This window comes from Schistosoma mansoni, chromosome 5 (assembly GCF_000237925.1).
Source record: "Schistosoma mansoni strain Puerto Rico chromosome 5, complete genome".
Taxonomy (NCBI): Eukaryota; Metazoa; Platyhelminthes; class Trematoda; order Strigeidida; family Schistosomatidae; genus Schistosoma; species Schistosoma mansoni.
The window spans coordinates 6,018,651-6,044,360 of NC_031499.1; the positions used below are offsets into that span (position 1 = coordinate 6,018,651).

The following is a 25,710-nucleotide window of genomic DNA, read 5'->3' on the forward strand; positions in this document are numbered from 1 at the left end:
ACCTACCAGTATCAAGCCGAAGCCCAGTGGAGTTCTACCAAGTCTGTTGTAGAGATATCAGCTCACTGAAGACAATTGGTGAACGGTCGCTCAAAATCGTGGATTGGTTGAAGTTAGACATTAACACCGTTGAATGCCGGCTCAGTGGTCTATCGGTTAAGGGCTTCGGCTTGATACTGGTAGGTCCTGGGTTCGAGTCCCGCGAGTGCGGGATCGTGGATGCGCACTGCTGAGGAGTCCTATAATAGGACGAAACGGCCGTCCAGTGCTTCCAGGTTTTCGATGGTGGTCTAGCTTCAATTGACTCATGATTTCAACTGTGAAAATACTAAATTCTCCACAAAACCCCCTCTGATCTATCAACAAAATCACTACAGTTGGCTCCGATAAAAGATCTTGAAGTTTTAATGTAAAGAAATAACTGCTGTAGTGTAACTATACCAAGAATGAGGGATACATTTCACTGGTTGTATCTGTAGTATATTGAGAGTCTGCTAACTTTAGACTATTAGATTACGGCTAATTGGCTCAATATTACCATGCTTACTGCAATAAGGGAAAGTTCTGAGTTCAATTATGTATGAGATCGTATTAATTCACTTCTGAAGAATACCAAATCTGACCTAAATAGTATTTCAGTGCTTCTTGGTTTTCACTTGCTTTCTGGCTGATTTCAGTTGGTGATAAAAACTGTCTTTAGAAAAGTGGAAACCCCTAAAATGTATTTGATATTTCCTTAAAATATTGTATAAGAATCGCTAATTCACTCAGGAATATTCAAATAATATGTAAGCGAATAATTAGCCGTCACGATTAACTCCATTCTATCGACTCAACTAATGATGTGACTATTAGATCGAAGCGGTCAATTAAACACTGTCTGTCTATCAATTCTCATTATCGAACATTAATTGAGTAATAGAATGATATGTGTAAATAGTTTACTTTAAAATAGCTAACAAACTGAATTGGTATTAGAATGGGGGTTTGTGGTATACAGGTTAAGCGCTCGCGCACGAGGTCGAAGGTCCTGGGTACGAGCCCCGCTTGCGGGATCTCGGATGCGCGTTGCTGAGGAGTCTCATACTAGGATAAAACGACCGTCCAGTGGTTCCAAGTTTTCAATGGCGGTCTATATTACATCGACTCATAAATTCAGCTACTAAAACTACACTGTGTTATAATAATATGCCGTGTTTTCTAATGTTTTTTTTAGTTGAATATCTGCAACTACAATTCACTAAAAATGCTCATCACTATCCATTTCTGAAAGACGGTGTTGATTTTCAACAAAATCATAACAAGAGAGTTTTAAGAGCAGTAAGTTGTATTGTAGTCAGTATGTTTGTTCTAGATTTTATCTATTTATGAGAAGTAGGATTTGTTAACAATTCGGTAGAATTTCTTACCTGATTATATTTGATTATAATTTCAAGAGGAAAAGAACATTTAACAAAAATTGAATTAAAGTAGTTTAGTGTACAGTTGTAGCATCAATAATGATCTGATGCAGATGTAAGGGCGCGGATCGGTAAAGCAAGAGCAGCATATTTACAACTGAAGAACATCTGGAACTCAAAACAATTTCAACCAACACCAAGATCAGAAATTTCAATACAAATGTCAAGACAGTTTTACTGTATGCGGCAGAGACGTGGAGAACTACGAAAGCCATCATCCAGAAGATACAGGTGTTTATTAACATTTGTCTATGCAAAATACTTCGGATCCGTTGGTCAGACACTATCAACAACAACCTACTGTGGGAGAGAACAAACCAGATTCCAACGGAGGAAGAAATCAGGAAGAAGCGCTGTAAGTGGATAGGACACACTTTGAGGAAATCACGCAACTGCGTCGCAAGACACATTACGCCGAGAAATGGAGATGAACATGAGAAGAATGAACAAAAACTGGATAGAACTAGAAAGAAAGGCCCAGGACAGAGAGGGTTGGAGAATGCTGGTTGGCGGCCTATGCTCCATTGGGAGTAACAGGCGTGAGTAAGTAAGTGCACAATTAGAAAAATTGACCAGATCTAGAGTACAACTGAGAGAATACTTAAGCATTTCATCTTATTTCAAATGTTTATTATTAGTGTCAGTTGATATTAATCAATTGGAAGTATGCCCTGAGGTTAGATTTCATTATTAGTTGATGCTTATCAGAAAGGCGTATCTTCTTTAACTTTGTGAAAGCTGATAGTGGATTCGAACTTGGGTCATTTACTTGCACTTTCTATGATGTTACAAATGAGGTGTTCGAGCCGTGATTGATGATTTTCGTGGTTTAGTACGTACCCAAACATTTTTAGGGGGATAGATTCGTAACGATAACATCCTTAGTACATGACTAACTTCATGTACATTGACTTGTCTATTTTTACTAATCCATTTTAAAGAATGAGTCTAAAAGATACTGAAAGTTTTTCATGTTATCTTCAGTGTTTTCATTTCTGTACGTTATTGTTCTGATTCTTTAGGGACCTATCTTGTTCCCAAGCTATTGTACTTCTGGCTTTGATTAAGTGAATTTGTCAGAAAGTATTAGACAAGGAGGACAGTATGAAAGACACGATTTCAATATTTAGGATTTTCAATTAAGGCAGTAGATAATTATGGTAGTAGCTATCTTTCGTATATTTTAACGCTACCCCATAAATAATATGAATGTTTTTACAACAAATAATAATTGGCTTACATAAAGAACCCAAATTCAAAATGATAACTATGACAATAATTACAACATTCTACTCTTTGTAAAAGGCAAGTACAAATTGATCTTTCCCATATGTATTAACAAATAGAAAAACAGCTAGTCAATGATTACCTGGTGAAAAATGAGTATATAGTCTAAATAAGTTACTCATGAGTAATACAGTAATGCAGTCAATTGGTCAATTTCCGAAGGATAGAGTAGTATCTATATTAATGAGTATTTGATTCGGTAGTCTATTACACTTTCTCGCTCACTCTTGTGCTCTCGCCTAAGTAGTCAGTTGGAGGCTTGAGGCATAGCATACCATGTATCAGTATCAGATTTTAGACACTTTACGTCACAAAAATTTCATCCCATATCTGATAAAAATAGAATTTCAAAAGGATATAATTCATCGTATTGATTATACATTTTAATAGTTGAAATCATGAGTCAGTTGAAGCTAGACCACCATGGAAAACCTGGAAGCACTGGACAGCAGCAGTGCGCATCCACGTTCCCGTTTCGCGAGATTCGAACCCAGGACCTACCAGTTTCGCGCCAGAGCACTTAATCGATAGACCACTGAGCCGGTATCCAACGGTGTTAATGTATAACTTCAACTTCCAGATTTTCCATGGTGGTCTAGCTTCAATTGACTCATGATTTCAATTATGAAAATTACTGAAATCTCCACAAAACCCCTTCTGATACATTTTAAAGCAAATTAGTATCATATAAAGTTGAAATATTAAAATTTTTGTTATCTCACAATAGTTGTAATAACTAGTAATAATCTTTTTTAAATTTGATGAATATTTCTCATTTTTTGTTTCCTAGTGTTATTTAATGAATAAATTTCATCAAACAATCCCTTTTTATTGGATTCGTTATTCGGAACAGTAAGCTGGTATATATTATTATATATTTAATGTAGAGTAAATGTGTTTTTTTCATTTTTAGAAAACGTTTCAATATTTTTTTATAGTTTAACATCATGAGTTGATTTTAGCTGGAGAATCTTTGGAAACCATGAAACACTTGACAATTGTTTCACTTTAATGTAGGATTCTTAAATAACATGTGTTCAAAATCCCAAATGAGGATTGGATCTGTGACCTTCAGGTCTTATAGTTGGAATTTGACCATCATGTAACGAGTTTAAATTTTTGTTTTTAATCAGTTTGCAATATGATCTAACGATATCACGTTCGTTATGAGTCGTGAAGGCTCTGGGTTCGATACCTTGTGAGGTTGTGGTTGTGTAAATCTTTGGAGTTTCATACTAGAACAAAACAGATGTTCAGTTCTTCCCGGTATCAATTAAAACTACAACTGAGATCAATCCCTGACGAATACAGCGTACACATTGGCAAATATTTAAACTATAAGAAAGCAAAATCCTTGAGTAACTTTATTTCAACAGTTGTTTGACTTACATCAGTCCATGATTTAAAACTAAAGTTAGATTACGTGTTAAGTCTTGCTGATTGAACGCTATACTCGTATCCTAAGCTAGTTTCGTAACTCCCAAGCTGAAACTACGCAGCAACTTGAACGCGAGAGAAAAGGTGCAAAACATACGAGAAGCACTTTACTCCAAAGGTTCATTTATGTATAAAAAATATAGGGTTTTTATAGTATTTTAGAAGTCCTTGGGTTTTCCTGAAAATTCTGTAATGCTACTAAACATTGTAACAGTATAGTAATCAGTCAATCAGAAACTTTACATGTGACTTTTCACTTTCGTGATGTTTCTGGCAAAACTTCTAGTGAACTCTGATTGGATAAAAAGCTTCTTAATGTTTCCTGAGCTTGTCATGTCTATTGCGAGAAATTTTCAGGATCATCCCAACAACCTCTGCAATCTCTAATTATGTGTTTAGACGACGCTTGAGAATGAATCTCTTTCTTTTTCATACAAGTATAAGAATCAGCTATCTAGTAGTCGAGCTAACTTATTTTCTGATCACTGTCTAATGGGTTCAAATTCTGGTCCACACACTTCAATTTGGGAAGTCGGGTGATATCAATATCTTTTATACAAAAACTTATGACTTGCACATAATTCCGCAAATATGTTCTTACGCAATCTAAGTTACATTATCATAACAAAATTGTAATTTTAACAAATTGTCTAAAGTACACTAACAATTTACTTAGTTGTTTCACAATGGATATCCTTTAGTTCTATGACAAAAAGTTATTATCGGCAAGGTTGTTGAAGTCAGGAGTGAAGTAATTATCGACCAATAATATTTGATGGTAATCACGTTTGGTCACTTGATAAACAAATCTTGTCAAAACTCAATTCAATACAAATTCATTATTGAACCAATATTTTCCTCATCACTAGACCTGATTGTCCTAATGCTGCAATTCTGTTTTGACTGTTGAACTGCTACATTCAGGTGTCGTTTAATCTATATGAATATGAACATGTTTTCTACACGCTAGCAAATCTGCTATGAGGGTGAAAAGATTGAGAAATATTAAGAAGTTGTAATGTGTTTGCAAATCACTGGTATGTACAGATCTATTCACATAACCGAGACAAAGATATATGGACTAAACCTTGACTAGGTGCAAAATTGGCTTCATCCAATAATGTACCTTGTTACTGATCTGACAATTAAGGCTTGGGCTTGATAATGCAACTGAACATAGTCACGTATTATATATAGATTCATCTAGCCTCTTATGAATGTTCGGCTTTGATAAGTTTTAAAAGGCTGTTAACTCAATTACATCCCATACACATGACAAGACCTTCAAGGTCTGTGCTGATTGTTAATAAGTGTCAAATTAGTACAAATTGATTGTTTAGTGAAATATAACTTTGAGTACTTCCTCTTTACACAGTACTTCTTCGTGATCCAGTTTACAACTTGAAATGATGAAAACTGTTTTTTGAAAAATTAATTTTTTTTAGATTTGTTAACGAAATTATTGGAAAATGTTTGAATATTTTATCTATTGGTTGTGAACAATTTAATCATGAACAAAACTATCATCAACTTCGTTTAACTCCATTTCATTTATTTAGTCTTGTGGATTGTGAAGCTAAATGGTTTATACAATCTTCTGTAAGTTACATAATTAATACACAGTAATGGCATTGAATGATTGTTAGTCTGTATCACTAATTGATTGATGTTAAAATTGTGCTACATGATGCTGACCCAACGGTTCTGTTGGCTAAACTCACACAATGATAACTAAAATTCGCGGTTTTGACCCCTGGAGGGATTATGGGTATACAGTGATTAGGAGTCTTATACTAAAACAAGACAGCTGTACAATGTTCCTTGTTAGTCAATAGTTCCAACGTTAACATAAGTCTGTGACGAACATGATCTACAGTTGTTAAACATACAAAATAAGTGGCAACCGTCTTCAGCTACATTACAAATAACCGCGTTTAAAGCCACAATTTTACCTAGCAGACGAATAGTACTGGTAAATCAAGATTGTTATTTTTAGAAAAATAATTAATTTTTAATGAATGTAGAGGTTTTTGTAAGAATTTGTAGATTTCTGTTGGTTTATGATCGATATCCTGATTTTAACTTTATTTGCCGTAGCTCAAATAGATTGTTTCATCCATCATTCATGCAGCTATAAAGTGTATTATAAATTATTTCTTGGTGACTTCACAGTTGTTGGCAGTGAATTTGATGAAAAATTAAGAAAAGGGTTATATGTACTATGTTTGAGGGATTATAATATCACCTAAGACTGGCGAACGGAACGAAAGTCCGCTACACAATAATAGGACAAGCTAGACTATTCCGATGTGCTCCAATCTTGCTAACTAAAGGAAGAAGACAAGATTCAACAGAGAGAATATATATATATATAGAATATATATAGCCTGGAAGAACGAAAGAACAAGCACACAACTCATGAGTATAAATACAATAAAAAAATGTTCTTGAAAAACGTTGCAAAATGGCGTACTAAAGGAGAAGCCGGAAGCACTAGACTCAGTGAGTTTGAAGTTAAGCGTTCGCGCGCGAGACTTACAGGTCCTGGATTCGTGTCCCGCATTCGGAATCGTGGATACGCATTTCTGAGGAGTCCCACACTAAGACGAAACGACCGTCCAGTGTTTTCAGGTTTTCAATGGTGGTCTAACTTACATTGACTCATGAATCAATATTTCCCTCATCATTAGACCTGTTCGTCCTAATGCTGTTACTCATTATGTTTTTAATTCATCGTAAATATCACTGTTTTTTGGCCTATAGAATAAGAAAAGCATTCAATTAGGAGAAATCATATCACTTTTCTTCTTCTGCATTTAATTAGTATTGAATTCATAAAATTAAGATAAGGTATCAAGTTACACTGTCACTATAATTCCAGTTAAACTGATTTGAAAGCAAAATTGGACATAGAAGAGTCTGCTTGTGTTATGTCCCGATAACAATAGTGAATGGTAATTTCAGACCAATACTATGCATATATTTTTTATCGTTTAATCCCTGAATAACTAAACTATTCATATTCGTGTCCCCCTTATTATAAGCTTTATTTTGAACTATAAACTATTGTTATATAATTTACCATTCCTGAATTATGCCCTGTCTATTATTTACTATCTCTCTTATTCACAACCACATTTGGCTGAATCTTGTACAAATGTTATTTTCTATTTTATTGGTACGATGTGGACTGTTTGTTTAGTATATAAACCCTGTATGTTTGAAATAAATGATTCATATCGCAGAGGCTATTCAGGACTCCATTGGCTGGGCTAGACAGAAAACAGGACCGATAAGTAATCTAGACTGCTCGTACTGTTTTCGTGTGTCATTGGTCCAACCGCTGCTCTATGATTGGCGGTCTTATCACGTCATACGTTAATAAGGCATTGACTCCGCTACACGTTATAACAGCTTGTGTTATACATGTAGTCAGGATCAGAAATTAAATTTATCTAATGGTAACCTTTTTAATGGTATATAACGTCTCTATTAATCTGTCTTTTCTTTATAGCATGGAACCTATTGTTGTAATGCCTTGATTGTTCAATTAAAGAATAACTATGAATTAGTAAGTTCAATGATAAATTTTATTGATTGTAATGAAAATTTAATCAATTCGTTTATGAAAAATTGTTTCACTCTATAGAAAATAAATAGGACACTTCAGTTTATTCTAGAGATTTGAATTCCTGACTGTGTAGGACCTTTGAAGTAATAACGTTAAATCATTAAAAACCTTTAGAAATAAAGATCATGAATGACTGGGGTCAAACAGTTATGCCTTGTGTAATACGATCGTCTAGACCAGTATCAGTTCGGTTTCCTTCTCAGATCCTTAAAGAAAAAAGTATCTTCTCACGATATGAGAAGATGGGAACTAGTAACCGACTACACACACTTCTTTAACAGTAGTGATGAAGATGTTTTTTAGTTGTTGCCTATTGATTTTCCTGTAAGGACGATCCACAGGTGAAGTTGAGGAAGCTCTATGAAGCTCAGAAGGAGTCAAACATATTCCATCCAATCAGCTCTTGGAAGAATATTCCAGAATCATTACGTGTAGCTTCCCTATTGAACAATGCTAATAATCCCCTATGTGCGGATTGGAAACTATATTGATGATTTTGTTTCTACTAAAAACTATAAATACCTGACAGGTTTGTACCATAATTGACATTGTGTTTGGAAATACATTCCTTCCACTAGTCTTCTGTCTCAGGGGGGGGTTCTAGCGTTCACGTGCTCAAGTTATACGTGACATACTAAGAGTCTAAGTTCGAGATATAACAATTCCCTCAGTTTTCTTGAAATTACTGTTAACCATTAATACTCAAATTTATTATTTTCTGTATGCTTTATTTTTCAGTTTGAATTTAGTGTCTTAATATGTCTAATTTATATGAATAAAAATAATGCTAACAATGTAGTTTCATGTAAGTGATGTAACTATAAGAACGTTTCTGTTACTTTATTGATCATTCACTAATTATGTGTGTTTTTTCTAATGTGATTGACATTTAGCATAAAAGTTCATATAGTTGAAAGAAAGCTACCATACTTCTTCGATGGATTTGGTAAGTGTTTAATAGAGAAATGTAGGATTACCTTAATTGTTACGGTATCAGTCAGCTACAACGTAAGACCAAGCATATATATGTATCGATCCAAGTTACTATACCTCATTAGCACAACATGATGAACATCAAATTCATAGGAGCAATTACTTCGAAGGTAAGAAGGTATAAAGTAATTTTAATCTCATGGTTTAAGGGAAGATAACGAGTGTGTACACCTACGCCATTGTGATCGATTCTGAGCAATGTCACCCAGAGTCTTCAACCATTGGTTACGATAGTCGCACGGACCCCAATCAAGTAGTCTGCATCTATCAACATGACTCAGACCAAACGTCAGTGACTTGATGGACTGATGCCACGTTCGGGTTTGACCACCCCTAAGTTTCTCCTATCCGTCTCCAACATTAGTCAGCATTACGCGCGGTATCAGGTTTAAACTTTATGAATAGTCCTTTTTATGGTAGAATACCATATGTAGAGTGATTGAATAGTAAGTTAAACTGTTGATCTTACCCCTACTTACGTTAAACAAATATAAGTAGAATGTAATACCAATCAGAAGTGGAATGCATGCCAGTAGAAGATTAAAAAGAACAGAAAGGGAAATAGAAAAGAGTTGTATTAACAACAGAACTGAAAGAATTATGAAGCAGGACATCTGATGAAAGATGTGCAACTTATGTATTTAACGTATGGTTTTCATATTTTACAAAGGCACTCTATAAATTTACATTAAACAATAAATTGTTTATCTCCACCAAGTCATTGTTCACTACATCCTAATCAAACAATTATTGAAAATCATTCAAGCATTCAAATGCTATGCTGTCATAGATTAGGAACTTCTCAACGGTACATCATTGTAATTTAACTAGGGATCAGACAGGAGATTTAACCTCTCAACAATGCAATAAACTTCACATCATTGAATTGGCATTCATCGTTTCAAATTTCTAACCTCGGTCCATTCGCGAAACGACCTATACTTCTTGTACTAACAGTGCTGCATATATTACTCATACTACTCATAGTACTTGCACTGCTAATTCTACTTCTGCTACGAATACTACCAATGTTACTTGTCTAATGATAATACCCACCCATACTACTGAAGCTACTTTTAATACTAATACAACTTATTCTACTTGTGGTATTATTACTACTACCCACAGTACATATGCTACTTATACCACTTATGAAACTGATACTACACATGATGTTAGTGCTTCTCATACTACTCAAAATACCTATGCTACCTATACGACATACAATTTACAATACAATTGCTACTTATGCTTCTGATACTAGTCAATAACGAAACAACTTATAGTTGTTGTACGAACAATACTGCATATATATTACTCACACTACTCATAATACCTACTCTACTAATTCTAATTCTTCTACGAACACTCCTTATGCTAATTATCTTAATGATACTACTCGTTGGATTAGTAAATCTTGGACATTATTAGAAATTTTCACTTACTGTTCTTACTGTTCTCTCTCTTAGTGAAATATCAAGCGTGTACAAATGATCCAAATAATAAATACTATTATACTTATAAAGAATTAATCTATACATCATTCCTTCATGCTATCCATATAATATGCCGTGTTCTATGCTTTTCACATGGAAGAAATTTATTCCCGCTTAAATTAAAACAATCAAAGACAATGACATTGATAAATGGTAAGGATTTGTATTGTATGAAGCTTTTTCTTTCCCTTTTTTCATGTTTTAATGTTATCCATGATCTAAAGTCAGTTATGCTATACTGTGCATTAGTTCTATGATTGTAAATATATGTTACAATGGATACCACCTATCATATTATCTGTAGTGTCGGTTGCTATGGTGAGCACATATACCTTATTCTAGCTTCTGGATAGACTAATTAATCCATTCTTCTTGAGTCGTGTTTTGACTTTGTTAAGTATTAACTTATCAACCCTGACTGTTTCTATATGAGTGTATGTGTGTGCACTTCTTCACCTATTCATCATATGTCTGTAACTTACTTTTGTGTGACTATAAATATTGATTAACGATTAATCAAATGAGAGTTGGCTCACACACCTCTACCACTCATCATTTCGCTTCACTCTCTTCTATTCGCTTCATCCCTCTGATTTCCTGTCCAGATCAGTGATTATACAAAATATATATATTCAAAAAATCCATTCTCGTATTCGACATATTTGATAGCGTTATTCACTAACGCAGATTAATTCGATAATTATATACGAGAATAGTCAGGATATATATTTCAATACTACTCATTTGTCTAATCTCACTGGAGTTAGATCATGGGCCACTAAAAATCTAGAACAAGGATATAGATCCATTTATTTAATGTCATTACAGTTGATCAGTTAGTGTATTTGTTTAAACACAGTTCATAGGGAATCTATTTTAGATACATTCAACACTGTCTAACTATAATTCATCGATTTAATGCATTTAGCTAAAAATTGTAAGACTGCCAAAAAAAAAGTTTTTTGGTTTTGATTTTACCTTCTAGGATTCAGGTTAAAATGTTCTAATCATTTTGTACACATTCGATATTACCTTTCTTGTTCCACATCAGAATAATTTACATGACAGTTGAAGAAGTTTTAAATGAGAATTTATAATTTTGATTTTCCGGTTAGCGTTTTTTAGCGAGTTAGTTTTCTACGGGATAGAGTCGCTAACTCCATGCCCAACCATCCTCCTTTACTTGGGCTTTGGACTGGCAGTAACTCTAGAAGAGCTACAGGAGGAGTTTCATAATTCGAATAATCGACTAATTTTCTAGAAAAATCATAGTTTAAACATAATCATACCATAAGTGGTAGAAAGCAAAGCAAAGAGAACATAGATAATTAGTGATACGTAAGGAATAGTAAAACGCGTAACAGTAGTTAATAAGTCTGCTGAAAGCTCATAATAAGAAGAATATAGAAATACTTTTCCACTACTTATCCCGTTATGACACTTCTATCATGTTTGAATCTAGTCAGTTTGTTACCTAATTCAGGTGGTTGGCTGATGAATTGTTATTATCATGTGAGGAGCTGCGTATGTGAATTGTAATGGCCCGATAGTCTGTGGTGTAATGGTAAATGATCCGCCTGATCTGCCTCAGAACATGGAACAAAAAGTTTAACAAGTACTATTACTACCACTGATTATGCTTGTTACCCATAAAGGAGCATCAACAACCAACCTACTCTATCCTGGGCTAATATATTAGTCTCATATTTCCTATAGAAGAGAACCTTGCTAAATAAACGATTTTAACATGTACACAGACATTATATTCTTTCGCATTCATCATAAAGTTTGGATTTTTTTCATTTTTTATAGTAAATCAACCAATCACGGTCAATTTATTTTTGTGTACAATGTTACAATTTTTGCACAGAACCATATTCAGTGTAGAAGAAATCCATCAAAGTAAGTTTATTGTTCTTGGTACATTATATATAGTTGAAATCATGAGTCAATTGAAGCTAGACCACCATGGAAAACCTGGAAGCACTGGACGGCCGTTTCGTCCACGAGGTATTTCCTGGAGTTCTAGTGAGAAGCAGTAACCAGTAGAGTTCAACCAGGTTTGTTGTGAGATATCAACTCACTGAAGACATTGGTGAAATGGTTGCTCAACTTCGTGGATTGGATGAATTTAGACATTAACACCGTTGGATGCCAGCCGGCTCAGTGGTCTAGAGGTTAAGTGCTCGCGTGAGAGACTGGTAGGTCCTGGGTTCAAATTTGGTGAGGCGGGATCGTGGATGCGCACTGCTGAGGAGTCCCATAGTAGGACGAAACGGCCATCCAGTGCTTCCTGTTTTCCATGATGGTCTAGCTTTAATCGACTCATGATTTCATTTATATATAAAACATTACCTAAAATCTCCACAAACACCCCCCTTGATACATTGGTTTAAGGATTTAAATCCTTTCTTTATGGATAAACTATCGTGAATTATTATCATTTTACTTATTATATAATTGATACATTTGTAAAATGATGCATAGTATATGTGTATAACTAAGTGAGAAGCCATATTATAGTGATGACCTTCAGGTGATCAGTCAGGTTCGAGGTAGAGATCATAATATTTTGCTCAATATTCAAAACCCAATGAAGAATAGCATGTATCTCATGAAGGAACGTAGTGAAACATGCCTATAATTGATTTGTTAAGTTCTTAAAAGTGTTAAAGATAACTTTTTTTTATGCAACTACACAACGAATTTAACATAGTGTCAAAGTTAAGTTACCATAAATACATGCTTCTTATGCAGATTTTATTTGACCGTGTATGATTCAATTAAAAAAACGATCAAGAGTGTTTTTGTGATTGAAAAGTATTCTCTACATCCTAACCTTACCACTTAACATTAACGCTCACAAATCTAATATTTAAACCTAACATTATAAGCTGAGATGGGTGGTGGTCAGCAGTGTAATCCCGGACGAGTTTCATCCTACTATGGAGCTCGTCAGCTGAGTGTACCTGGATGTGACTAAAGACAGTGTCGAGGCAATCCATACAGTATGCACATAAGCCAATAAGAGATTGATCAACTACAATCCTAAACATCAATGCGAAGATTGAAACAACCAATACAAAAATGAATTTAACCATATCACTCTTAAATCTAACTTCTTACCTTTAACATTCCTAAAGCTGATTTGTATCTCTCGACTCTAGGCGAAGTCCTAATCCTTAGCCCTAACCTTTATTGCATAATGTATCATGTTGGAACTACTTGTTCATCATAATTTTATTATTTTTTATTAGAAATCGCTTCGTTAACATATTACTATCTGATCAACTGATAGGTCGCTTAGGTTCTTCGCTATACTAGTTTTACTTCAATTGATCATTATTAGATTAAGAAGCACTATAGGATGTTTACATTTGCATCATGTAAATTCCTGGAATAATATCATGTAGTTATTAAAACAGTTTCTTGCATCATTTAATCATCTCAGTTCATAAAAAGGAGCTAGAATCGCCTTATACTGTTTGAAATATTAGCTTCAATAATCCTTGAACATTTATCTAGGGTTCATAGCCAGCAAACTATTGGATACCGGGCTGGTTTCAGACCTTAATATGAATGTATTGATCGAATGTTCACTCTTCATCAGACTTTAGATCACAGGAATATTTATTTGCCGACTCTCGATAATAGTGATATTTCTTAACCCTAAGGTAGCATTCAATTCTATTAGTATGGACAGGTGTAATGTCAGTGTTTGTCATAGAGAAACATAAACTGTTGGTTTGTGTTCAGAAATTGATCCCATATTAAAAATTCCTTTATTAAATCAAAATGCATAAATGATATAATTCTATTTAGATCATACATTGTAGTAGCATCTTATCGAAGTGAGTGGTGGAAAAGTTTCTTCAGAATATGGGTTTGTTTAGATTGAAGTATGTTTTAAAGTTAAATTCATGAGACTGAAGATCTTGAGTTTGAGTCCTGTGTGTGGGATCGTGGATGCGCATTGCTGAGGAATCCCATACTGAGACTAAATGACCATCCAGTGTTACAAGATTTTCAGTGATTATCTAGCTAAGATCTACTCATGAATTAGTTCTTGTTTTATTACGTAGATTTAATTGATGTATAACTACTTCCGTAACTTTCTTTCAGCTTATCATCCTTTTATGGTAATCAAAAATTGTTTAACTAAATTAACTTTATATGAAGCAGTTTCTAGAAATTGTTTTACAAGTGATAATTTGTCAAATAAAAGCAATTTATCTAATTTCAATATTATCCATGTTCAACAACCACTATGTCTACAGTCTTCATCATCGTCTACAACTGTGGAAGAAGATGATTACATCAATTTACTTAATTCCAAAGGAGATTCTTCATCATTTATATCACTATTGATAAAGTATCTAATAGAATTTAGCCTGAATAAGGTAATCATTTTTACAATCAATGATTATCAATTTAAATAGTTGAGATTATGAGTCAACTGAAGATAGACCACCATGGAAAACCTGGAAGCACTGGATAGTCAGTTCTTCCAACAGTGTTAATGTCTAACTTTAACTAATCCATGAAATTGAGCGACACATCCACCATTGTCTTCAGTTAGTTACTATCTCACAACAGACCCGATTGGACTGTACTTGTTAAAGTTAAACATTAACACTGTTGGATGCCAGTCGGTTCATTGGTCTAGGGGTTAAGCGTTCGAGCGCGAGACCGATAGGTCCTGGGTTCGAATCCCGTGAGGCGAAATAGTGGATGCGCACTGATGAGGAGTCCGATACTAAGAAGAACTGGCTATCCAGTGTTTCTAGGTTTTCCATGGTGGTCTAGCTTTAATTGACTCATGAACTCAACCATTGAACTTGTCAAATAGTTAAGATGCCACTTGATGAAGTAAAAGTTGCATAAATCAAAGGACTGTATGCCATCTAGAGGTATCAACGATCAACAGTTCTACGAATCAACAATTGGTTTGAAACGATGTATTATTGTTGAGAATTCGCAAATCAGTCACTCAATCTTGTTTTAAAAGGTGGCTGGGTTTTAGAGAGCAGATAGAGTATGTTCGGTAATAAAGTCTAGGACGTAGGTTCGTCCTATTTGCAACTGGTTGACTGGACATTCTTAGATCCTAGTTTTGATGTTTACATTGAAAGTCTGACCCAGTACCTTTCTCTTCAAACACTATGTCATCTACAGCGCAAATGTATTCAGATAGCCACCGATTCGTTCATTAGGTTTCTTGTGTATACTATAATTAATGAGGGTAAGCGGCAGTCTGTATTTTCTATAAACGTGAAACAAATTGGTTATATTGTGGTAATTCACACATGATGCACAAATGTCATCTAAGGTTTACAAAAATTCAGTCAAGGATATCAACAACTTAAAGATTTAAAAATTTAGTGGTTGCGATTTCATCGAATTTCGTTCAGAAAGAAAACCATAACGTGGTCCACAGATAATACAAGAAATCTGGTCATAATTATATGGCATGATCAGTTACTGTAGGCTAGTTCAGCTATATCGTTGTGTTACCTACCTGTTTCAAGTGGGGTAAAACAGTCTAAATATTACAGGTTAGTCTTTTTCATTTCTTCAATTACATTTTATTACATCTTGGGGTGTAAAAGCCATAAGGTCAATCCAACCTTATTGGAGAACCTGAATAGCTCTTCTGGCAGGAATGCTGTCAAATTTCTAGGGACATATATGCATCATATGTGTACTTTTTCATTGAGAAATCGTTGAATCCCCTGGTGTAGTGCTTGGGTGTCGTATTCACATAGGATTAGTATACATTATAGGCACACTATTAACAAAGATTTACTTTTATGAATCCCCGCATACACGTACGCATGCTCGCCTAGTTGTAAGGGTTGTTGATCATCTCTTCCCTCAGTCATATTTATTACATCTAATGCACAAATGTACCAGCACTCTTAGAGGGACAGATAATCAATGCTCAGTGTTTTAATAGGCCATACTGTCTACTCCTAGCTCATTCAAGTGGAGGCAGCCTGGCATATTCTCTTTGCACACAACCTACATAAATTAAGTACACAAGTCGAAACTCATGCATTTCATATAAAAAAAATTATGCACAAGCGACTTTGATGATTGTTTTAATTAAATTTCTAGTGTTCTGAATAATTTTCCCCCTTTCACAGGATACAATGAAAATAGAATTAATGGATTTGCATAAATTTGAAATATTTGTGGAAGTCTTCCAGAACATCTTATCTCATAAAACTGGTCAAATAATTTTACAGAATCTAATAAGGTACGTATTATTTAGGAAATCAGTGTTTTTTTAGTTTCCATCATTCATTATAATCTCTGGAATCAGAAACATGTTGATGATATGACTTGGAAAAACAGCTCAACTGTTTTATAACAATATTTATCATAATAATAATGTGGTGTATGTTACTTATGTACACAGACATAAGTAGTATATATCACCAGTCAGAAGTGAAATACCTTGCAGCAAAAGATTAAGAATATCGGATCGAAGATGACGCTAACAGAGAGTATTTGTTATTGCGATAAAGGGATGATGAAGTGTGCGACGATTTGATGCAGGATGTGCAAATGAAGTATTAAAGGTTTGGTTTCCATATTTGATGAAGGGACTCTGGAATTTTGTATAGAAATAAAATCAGTTGTCCCCACCTTTGTTCTCATTCACAACAATAGGAGTAGCAACAGTAAAAGTGGTACTAGAAAAGGTTAAGTAAGGGTAAAATAGTTCAAGACGGAAAAAAGAATTTACAGAATAGGGAGTTTAAGATAGTTTTGACACTCAATCTGAGTGAATACAAGGAGTTGATTGAATATAGGGCGTTGCAACTAATTCTCAGTTATACCACATAACTGTAATGAAGAAATGTTTATTTATTTATTTATTTTTATGTATCAAATGTTGTGTGTTTGTTTTATTTTTTCTGTTCCTACTTTTAGTAAGCCACTAAATTTGATCAGTAATTTGCTAGATTTCACAATGAAACTTTTGTATCAATCAATGGAAATGAAAAACTTGTCTTCATCAGTTGATGAATATTATGTTCTTTTGTTGAATATATTAATCAAAATTATTCATTGTGGTCAGCATTTAAACAAACGTGGAACAAGTTCACATTTTGAAGATATACATGATTTCAATTCTGTACTGATTAAAATGTGGTATCAGATTACAGTGAGTTTAATGCAACTGTTCTATTGCCCTTAATCATTTAACTATCTTGAACTACTTTGAAATTATTAAGTAGTTTGCGTAATATAAGAAAAGAATTTCTGTTTTTCAAGTGAAAGTATTACTTTTCTGATTAACATTCACTTCCAAAGTTATATTTTTTGGTTTCTTTGATTTTCACATTTTTCAAATGATGACCTGGTGAAGTGATAGCTCATTTGATGCAGCTAAAGTGAATGAATAAAGCAAATATGTGTTGTCGCCCACTATTTTAAAATCTAATTTTATAATTACAAATAAAGATCTTTTGTTTAAATCGTCTGAAATCAGCGATTAAGAATGGTTTCTTCAGAATTGTTTCTTTGATGTATGAAGAAGCGACAGATTTATTGGAAAATCTCCTTTGACTTTTAAAAACTTATACTGTTCATAATGTAGGCAAGATGTCCTCCTCCAAGCAAGTGCAGCTCCTTATGTTTTTCTTTGTTGAGTTGAAATACAGGGTTTGACAGAAGAACACATTTTATTCATGGGAAGAGATATTGTACAAGCTCTAGGCAAATGAATGAATCAACAGATCGGATCATAAGATATATTGATAAAATAAGATGTTCAAAATTGATCATTCTTTTTAGTGTAAATGATTACATGCAACTTGAGCTACTTAACAAATAATAAGTAGCAAAATTGTGCAACGCAAAAAATTAACACAGAATCGGTGGATTTAGAGAGAATGCATCATAACTAGTACTTTTTCAATGGCTTGGATACAATGTACAAACTAGACATGTTTTTCTGGATGTAATGATTAACATGTTATGTGTTGAAACTTATTTCGATAATCCAATGAGAAGACGAAGTTTATCAGAATTATGTTGTGCAATACATTTCGAGCAATCTGATCACATATATACTTGTTAAGACGTTTTTAAAAGAAAATTAAAAGGTTGACTAGACAGCTTAAGGTAAGCCGTTACAAGGGAAGAAAATATATAAAGGACACAAAAACAATGTGATGACTACTCTGGATATTAAATCACCATTACCAGGGTAGGTTAAGGGTAAGAACAAATTGTTTTTGAACAAATAAAGGGGGTTTCAATTTCCGTATAGCCAAGGCTTCAATAAACCTTAGTATACATCCTTGAAGGCTTTTGTACAACACTACAAACGCTAACTTGATGTCAACCTTATGACTAATTTCAACCAAATGTTTCGCAATGGAGGAAGATGTTTGTCTATCCTGTGATCTTATTTGACCATTGGAATTTATTTGGTTCTGCAGCCATTTAGGTATGTGTTCCGCCACCCTTAATTGCAGACCACTATTGCTCCTCCCTATGTACGTGTTTCTTTACATACATGTAAAGTGATATACATAATGGGATGTGACACAATCGCTTTTGGTGAAACATTGATCTTGTCTTTTCAATGATGACAAGTTGAGCTGCAAAAAATGTCCTGTTTATGGCTAATTTCAGTCTCCGTTTCACCATGAGACTGTTTGAGTCACTCCTAAATGGTAACGTAATATAAACTCGCTTTTTGGGTATCAGAAGAGTAATAGTGGTGTGGTCCACTTATATCCATATAAGTAGTATACGGTGTTGGTCAGGAGCTGAGGTGCTAGTTGGGGCAGTCTGGTGAGGAGAGTTGGCGTCGAGTGGAGTGTTCTGGCGGAGCGGCGTTGGCTGGAGCGGGTGATGTCGACGGAGAGGAGCAGTGGTACGTGCGGTTCTTGGGCGGACATCGGATGTAGATGGCTCATCAGGCCGGTGGAGTACGGATGTTGAATGTCCCAGGTGCCGGGTGGATGCGGATGTTGGTGCCCCGGTAGGTCGACGGAGCTATGGAGGTCAGCGCGCCGTAGACTCGAAATTCTGACGGAGAGTTTGGCACAGATTGCAGTGAAAGAAGAAAGTGACATGGCGAGCAGAACCACCGCATGAACGAATGCTGTAAAAGGGGAACGAGTGTGGTGTGGTCTACTTATATCCATATAAGTAGTATATGGTGTTGGTCAGACATAGAATGTATTTTGGCAGAAGACCGATGAGGAAAGAACTGAAACGAAGCGCAATCGGTAGGAAAATGCACGAACAATGGAATTAGAGAAGAAACAGTGAAGATTGAGACTATTGGTTGTTAATTTGTAAATTAATTGTCCATTGTATGGTTTTTAGAATTTACTGAGACAGTCTGTAATTTTTGCTTAAATACATTCGATTGTCCCCAACCAGTGTTCTGTTCACTACAATAGGTCTAACCGTATTGCAACCCTTCCAGAAACTGATAAAGTCTAATGAATATCCATTATTCATTAAAGTATCAGTTTAGAGCTTCGTGTCTACTTCAATAGTATCTCTAGTACAAATACGATTGATTCTATTGAATAAGCCCTTTATTAAACCACATTTGTAATGAATTGGGCAGTCACTATGGGAATTAAGATATTGAACCTGTCCATGTCAGCTTTCTATATATAGAACGTTGGATGGAACCATCTTCTCTCCTACTGATCAGTATATCTAGAAAAGGAAGTTGGTTGTTCTTCTTTTCTTCGCACGTATGAGAAATATGCTTCTGACTTGTATTGAGTTCTTTTAACAATCGGTTCTCGTCTTTACATTTATCCCCTATAATTATGATGTCATCAACGTATAGCCTATGTTTTAATACACTATAAAGAATGAGTTTATAGTTATCTATAGTGAATTAAAACATTCATCATCATTCTTTAGTAACTTTCAGTTGTCTTTATTCTTTCTTCATATTTAGGAAACTAAACTGATGTCTGAAATAAAGTATGTTTGTCATTTGTTAAATGGATAAATATCTTTTATGTATTTGAATCAAATAGAAAATAAATCATTAACTGGTATGTGTATTTATACGATGATTCTTGGAATTTAAATATAAATTATTTATGTTGGCTTCACTTGAAAGAAAGCTAAATGAAGGTGAATAATCGGCTGGTATTAATTCGTTGAATTTCAAATGTTGTTTCAAGTCTTTTCAAAAACGTTGTTAGGTGATTGTCAGTATGAAACTCTCAACTTGAACTTTCACTCTAGTTTGGACCTTCTAGCTAGTCCAACCGTCAGTCTTAAGGAAAGTGATGCTCGTGAATCATTTAACCTCCAAGGTATTTTGATAGCAACTGAAATCTAATTCGATCAACGCTAGAAGACTAAATAAACATGACATTGGACACTAGTCAATGATAACTCGATTGTATTCATCCTTTCGGAGCAGATTTCTAATTACTTAACTTTCAACCTTGATTAGTGTTATCAGAAAGGAGTTTTGTGGAGATTTTAGTAATTTTATATTGTTGAGATCATGAGTCGATTGAAGCTAGACCACTGTGGATGCGCACTTCTGAGGAGCCCCACAATAGGACGAAACGGCTGTCCAGTGCTCCCAGGTTTTCCATGGTGGTCTAGCTTCAATTTTTTCATTATCTAAACTATATAAAACTTGATTAGTATTGCCAACATTTTCAATTCACACTTTTAGCTTCCGCATTGTTACTAATTGACAGAAACTAGCTCTCCAGCTGAAGTTGATTCATATGATGAACTACAAATCGTACCTCGAGAATGATCGAGAAAACAGGAACAGTGAACAGCTGTTTCTTCTTCCTTTAATGCCAACCTATAATAATATATATTGTCAAATATAAGGACGGCAGGTCTTGAAGTATTCATCATATAATGTCACCGAATAATTATAAACTCGTTGGGCATGCTCTTCAAACGGTCATTTTCTACTGGATTCCCTGAACTTGAATGAAACAATTGTTCAATGTTTTTAGAATTTCAAAATTTTTCAACCATTATCAGTTTACGACTAAACTTACTGTCAAACTTAATATGAAATCTTCACAACGTCAAGCTAAATCATTGATGCTAACAGTAAAGTCTAGTTGAATTTTGTTATATCCTAGCACCGACTAATACGGATAGACGACCTTAAGCAAAAATACGCAACAAGGATGAAAAGACTGATGTTAAACACTTGACGGTTGACCTAATATAAACTATCTCCGAACAAAGAGGAAGAACACAAGGCTACTGATCACCAGTTCAAGATCATTTATTACGGATATCCGTTGTTTGCATACAAGTAGATCATACCGCATCACATCATAAAATGCAAAATAGCATTTATTGAGGATTAAGGTAAAGTGTCTAAGAACAAAGGAAACTGTCAATAATGGATAAATAATAAACTAAGATTGGAAAGACTATAATTTATGGACGAATCAAGTAAAGAAGAAATGTCTTAAATTTTGGAGCGAAATTCATTCAATCATATTGACTAAATAACATTTTAACATCACAGCTGATATGGTGGAGAAGATTTGTAGCTCAGGTGGGTAATTTTGATGGAGTTTTGTTCTCTGAGCTGGATTGTTTTGTCGTGGAGCTTTCATCGTCCTTCTGAACGACATCATCAGCACAAACTTCAAGTAGAAGTGAAGTGTTTGAATTTCTCCACATGTGATTCACAGCTTGTTTCTATGTTTCTTCATAGTTTTGCTGATAAAAATCCTAAATCTAACTTCTAACCCTAATGTCCAGCTTTAAATCCTGATCATAATTCCTTACACAATTTAAAAACCCTCATTTTACTGTCGTTAAGAGGTGGTACTCTCAAAGTTAATATGGCATTGCTTAAAGGTCGTCATGGAAACACTTACATATCTGGGCAGCATCATTGATGAACACGGTGGTGGTGGGCGCGGATCGACAAAGCAAGAGCAGCATATTTACAACTGAAAAACATCTGGAACTCAAAACAATTGTCAACCAACACCAAGGTTAGAATTTTGAATACAAATGTCAAGATAGTTCTGCTGTATGGGATGGAGACGTGGAGAACTACGAAAGCCATTATCCAGATGTTACAGGCGTTTATTAACAGTTGTCTATGCAAAATACTTCGGATCCGATGGCCAGACACTATCAACAACAACCTACTGTGGGAGAGAACAAACCAGATTCCAGCGGAGGAAGAAATCAGGAAGAAGCGCTGGAAGTGGATTGGGCACACTTTGGGGAAATCACCCAATTGCGTCACAAGACAAGCCCTTACATGGAATCCTGAAGACCGAAGGAGAAGGGGAATACCAAAGAACACATTAAGCCGAGAAATGGAGATAGATATGAGAAGAATGAACAAAAACTGGATATAACTAGAAAAGAAGGCCCAGGACAGAGTGGGTTGGAGAATGCTGGTCGGTAGCCTATGCTCCATTGGGAGTAACAGACGTAAGTAAGTAAGTAAGTAAGTAAGTAAGTAAGTAAAGGTCTTCCATAAATTATAGTTCCACCGAAGTTACCAATCATTCAGTTACTATCATTTTCGTTTTCTCATTCATCACCTATCTGTAAGTAGATCCACTTTCATTTTCATTATCCTTATTGTTATTACTTCAAATAACTTATAGCTTCAATAGGATTCAAGAAAACTTTTTAACAGATTTTCAAAACTGTTTAATTTATTCACTTGGTAGTCCAATCGGAGTTGAATTATTCACTAAATCTAATTTGTTAATCAACTTTACAAAATTTTTACAAAAATATCTTGTGAATGAACATAATGTAAGTTGAAAATTTAAGTAACAACAAAACAATGATTTGATTTATTTTAAATACTACTTATTTACTTACTTATTTAATGTTTGTACTCCCCGGGGAGGAGCATAGACTGCCTACCAGGATTCTCCATAGAACTCTGTTCTGTGAAATCCTTTCCAGTTGTTTCTAGTTGTTATTCACTCTTTTGATGTTTGCTTCCAATTTCCGACCTAATATGTTTTAAACAGTATTGTACAAAAAATATATTATGGTTGGATATATGTTTGTATTATATTAATATTGCACAACCTATTGGCTATTAGAACTCAGTAACTAAGTAGGTAACACGATTACGTTCGAAGCGAAGGGTATCGGGTTCGAGTCTTGAAGTGAACATCAACTCTGGGATTCAGGTACATCTAGATGACGAGTCACAAATAGAACGTAACGCGTATGTTGGATTCCACTGGTACCCACTATCTATCTTTGCTTATAATGCTTGTGACTTAAGACAATACTGAGGCAAACTACACTAGATGCTCGTATGCCAATAACAGACTGATCAGTTGTGGTCCTAAACATCAATGTGAAGATTCAAACAAACAATACAAAATGAATGATATCCGTTTGTTTTAAATTGTATTATCTCAAAATAGAGTTCTGGCTATTTCTTGTTATCATTCTGATCAATTGGTTATTTTTAATAATAATGATTATTAGAAAAGAGATTTTGTTGAGATTGTTGAATTTCATAATCTACATCAAGAAGTACCCTTAGCCTTTCAAATTATTAGAGGTAATTCCTAGAATCTTAGTGAGAAGCTGTAATTAGTGGAAACAACTACACATCATTAGAACAAGAAGATAATTGAATAATATGGCAAATTGATTGAAGTTAGACATATGAACTAATACCTGTTAAAGTCTGTAGTTTATGTTTCGAAAACTAAATGTCCTAAGTTCGCACTGCTGAGAAATCCTACACTAGAATGAAACATCTATTCGATGCTTTCTAGTTTTCACTAGTTGTTTAACTATGATCAATCTAAAAAAATTCCTTAGTTTTTCATTTAGTTAATTGGGGATTCGAACTATGAAATCTGTGTATTTACATTAAACTTCAAGTTATACCTACTATGTAAAAATCTTTGAATTAGCACAAATAAGGGAATGACTCATCTCAATCGTTCAAAGGGATGTTAAGGGTTGTATTCTAAGCAATCTGTTTCGTAGTATGTTTTTTGATATTTTAATGATGTCACAAGTGTGTTAATAAAGTTTGGTAGTAAACATCAAATGAACAAAAGATATGTTCTTCTATTTATTTGAGACTCGTCAACTGGATGTATCCATATCCCAGTGTTAATGTGTTTACACAGCAGCTCGAACTCATCATCTTTTGTTCTAAATGGCACAGATTATCAATTTTCATGTAACTAATAGGCCTAGAGTCAATCATGCAATTTTGTACCATCCTTTATATTATTAGTAGTAAAGATTACAGTTATCCCGTTTCTTATATTCAAGAACAGATTTTCATCAATCAGTGTTAATGTATGTATATCCTTTGTGAATTCATTAGATATATCAATTTTGCTTTCACTTAGTATTGTTTGTTTGAATCTTCCTATTGATGTTTAGGACTGCATCTGGTCAGTCTCTAATTGGCATATGTGCATACTGTACGTATTGCCTCGATATAGCCTAAATTCACAAGCATGGTAAGCGAAGATGGATAATGGCTGGCAGTATAATCCAGGACGCGCGTTTCATCCTATTTGGGACTAATCAGCTAGATGTACCTGCATCTCAGACTTGTTGATGTTCCCTCTAAGACTCGGACCCAGTACCTTTCGCTTCAAACGCCATCGCGTTATCCACTCGGCCACTGAGTCCTGATATGTGGAATCCAGAGCGTGCGTTTCGTCTTATTTGGGACTCGTCAGCTGGATGTACCTGCATCTCAGTGTTGATCTTCACTCTGGGACTCAGGACTCAGTGGCTGAGTGGATAACGCCATGGCGTTTGAAGCGAAAGATACGGGGTGAACATCAAATCTGATATATCTATTTTGTTTAAAATAAAATGAGCATTGCGATGCAGGTACATTAAGTTGAAACATGAATTCACCAGATTATAATGCTAGCCAAACTTTGCCTATTTTAATTACCCCATTGTGTATGTTACAATATTTTACATGTATTCTTCCAAAGTCATTTCTTACCTACCACATATAACTTCATTTTTTTTCATTTCCTTTTATCTCCCTCTTCCCCCCCTCTCTCTCTTCCAGATATCTTTTCGTCGACCACATACATGTGGTTTTTTATTTAGTCAATTAGCATTAAATAAATCCAGTCTCTTGGCTTTATCTCAATCAGGTATAATTAGTTTATTAGTTAAACATGCTTGGCAGTCAATTGAATACTTTGATAGTACAGGTCATGTTAATTTAACAGGGAATTATTCTACGGTTAAAACATATAATCCACCAATTTGGTCTATTGATCCCATTGACAAAATAGCATATAAGGTGAGTTCAGTGTTTATAGAAGAATCTTGTTTGTTTTCTGTCCTTCATTCGATCCGTATCCTTTTCTCTTTCCAAATTTATTCCACCGTATTATACTCCTTCAATAACATCTTCAAA

The 25,710-nt window shown here is 34.6% G+C and overlaps 1 protein-coding gene across 1 annotated transcript in view; it reads left to right on the forward strand.

Annotated features, from left to right (window-relative positions):
* Smp_159260 (hypothetical protein) overlaps window positions 1-25,710 on the forward strand; it is a gene marked incomplete at both ends in the record, with an annotated part of 42,105 nt that overhangs the window by 5,150 nt on the left and 11,245 nt on the right. Inside the window, 9 exons of the mRNA XM_018797739.1 lie at window positions 1,180-1,305; window positions 2,099-2,136; window positions 5,630-5,783; window positions 7,699-7,755; window positions 16,451-16,563; window positions 17,244-17,478; window positions 20,254-20,279; window positions 22,931-23,084; window positions 25,354-25,593. Coding sequence (XP_018652751.1) covers window positions 1,180-1,305; window positions 2,099-2,136; window positions 5,630-5,783; window positions 7,699-7,755; window positions 16,451-16,563; window positions 17,244-17,478; window positions 20,254-20,279; window positions 22,931-23,084; window positions 25,354-25,593 — 1,143 coding nt within the window. The remainder of the gene's footprint in view (window positions 1-1,179; window positions 1,306-2,098; window positions 2,137-5,629; window positions 5,784-7,698; window positions 7,756-16,450; window positions 16,564-17,243; window positions 17,479-20,253; window positions 20,280-22,930; window positions 23,085-25,353; window positions 25,594-25,710) is intronic.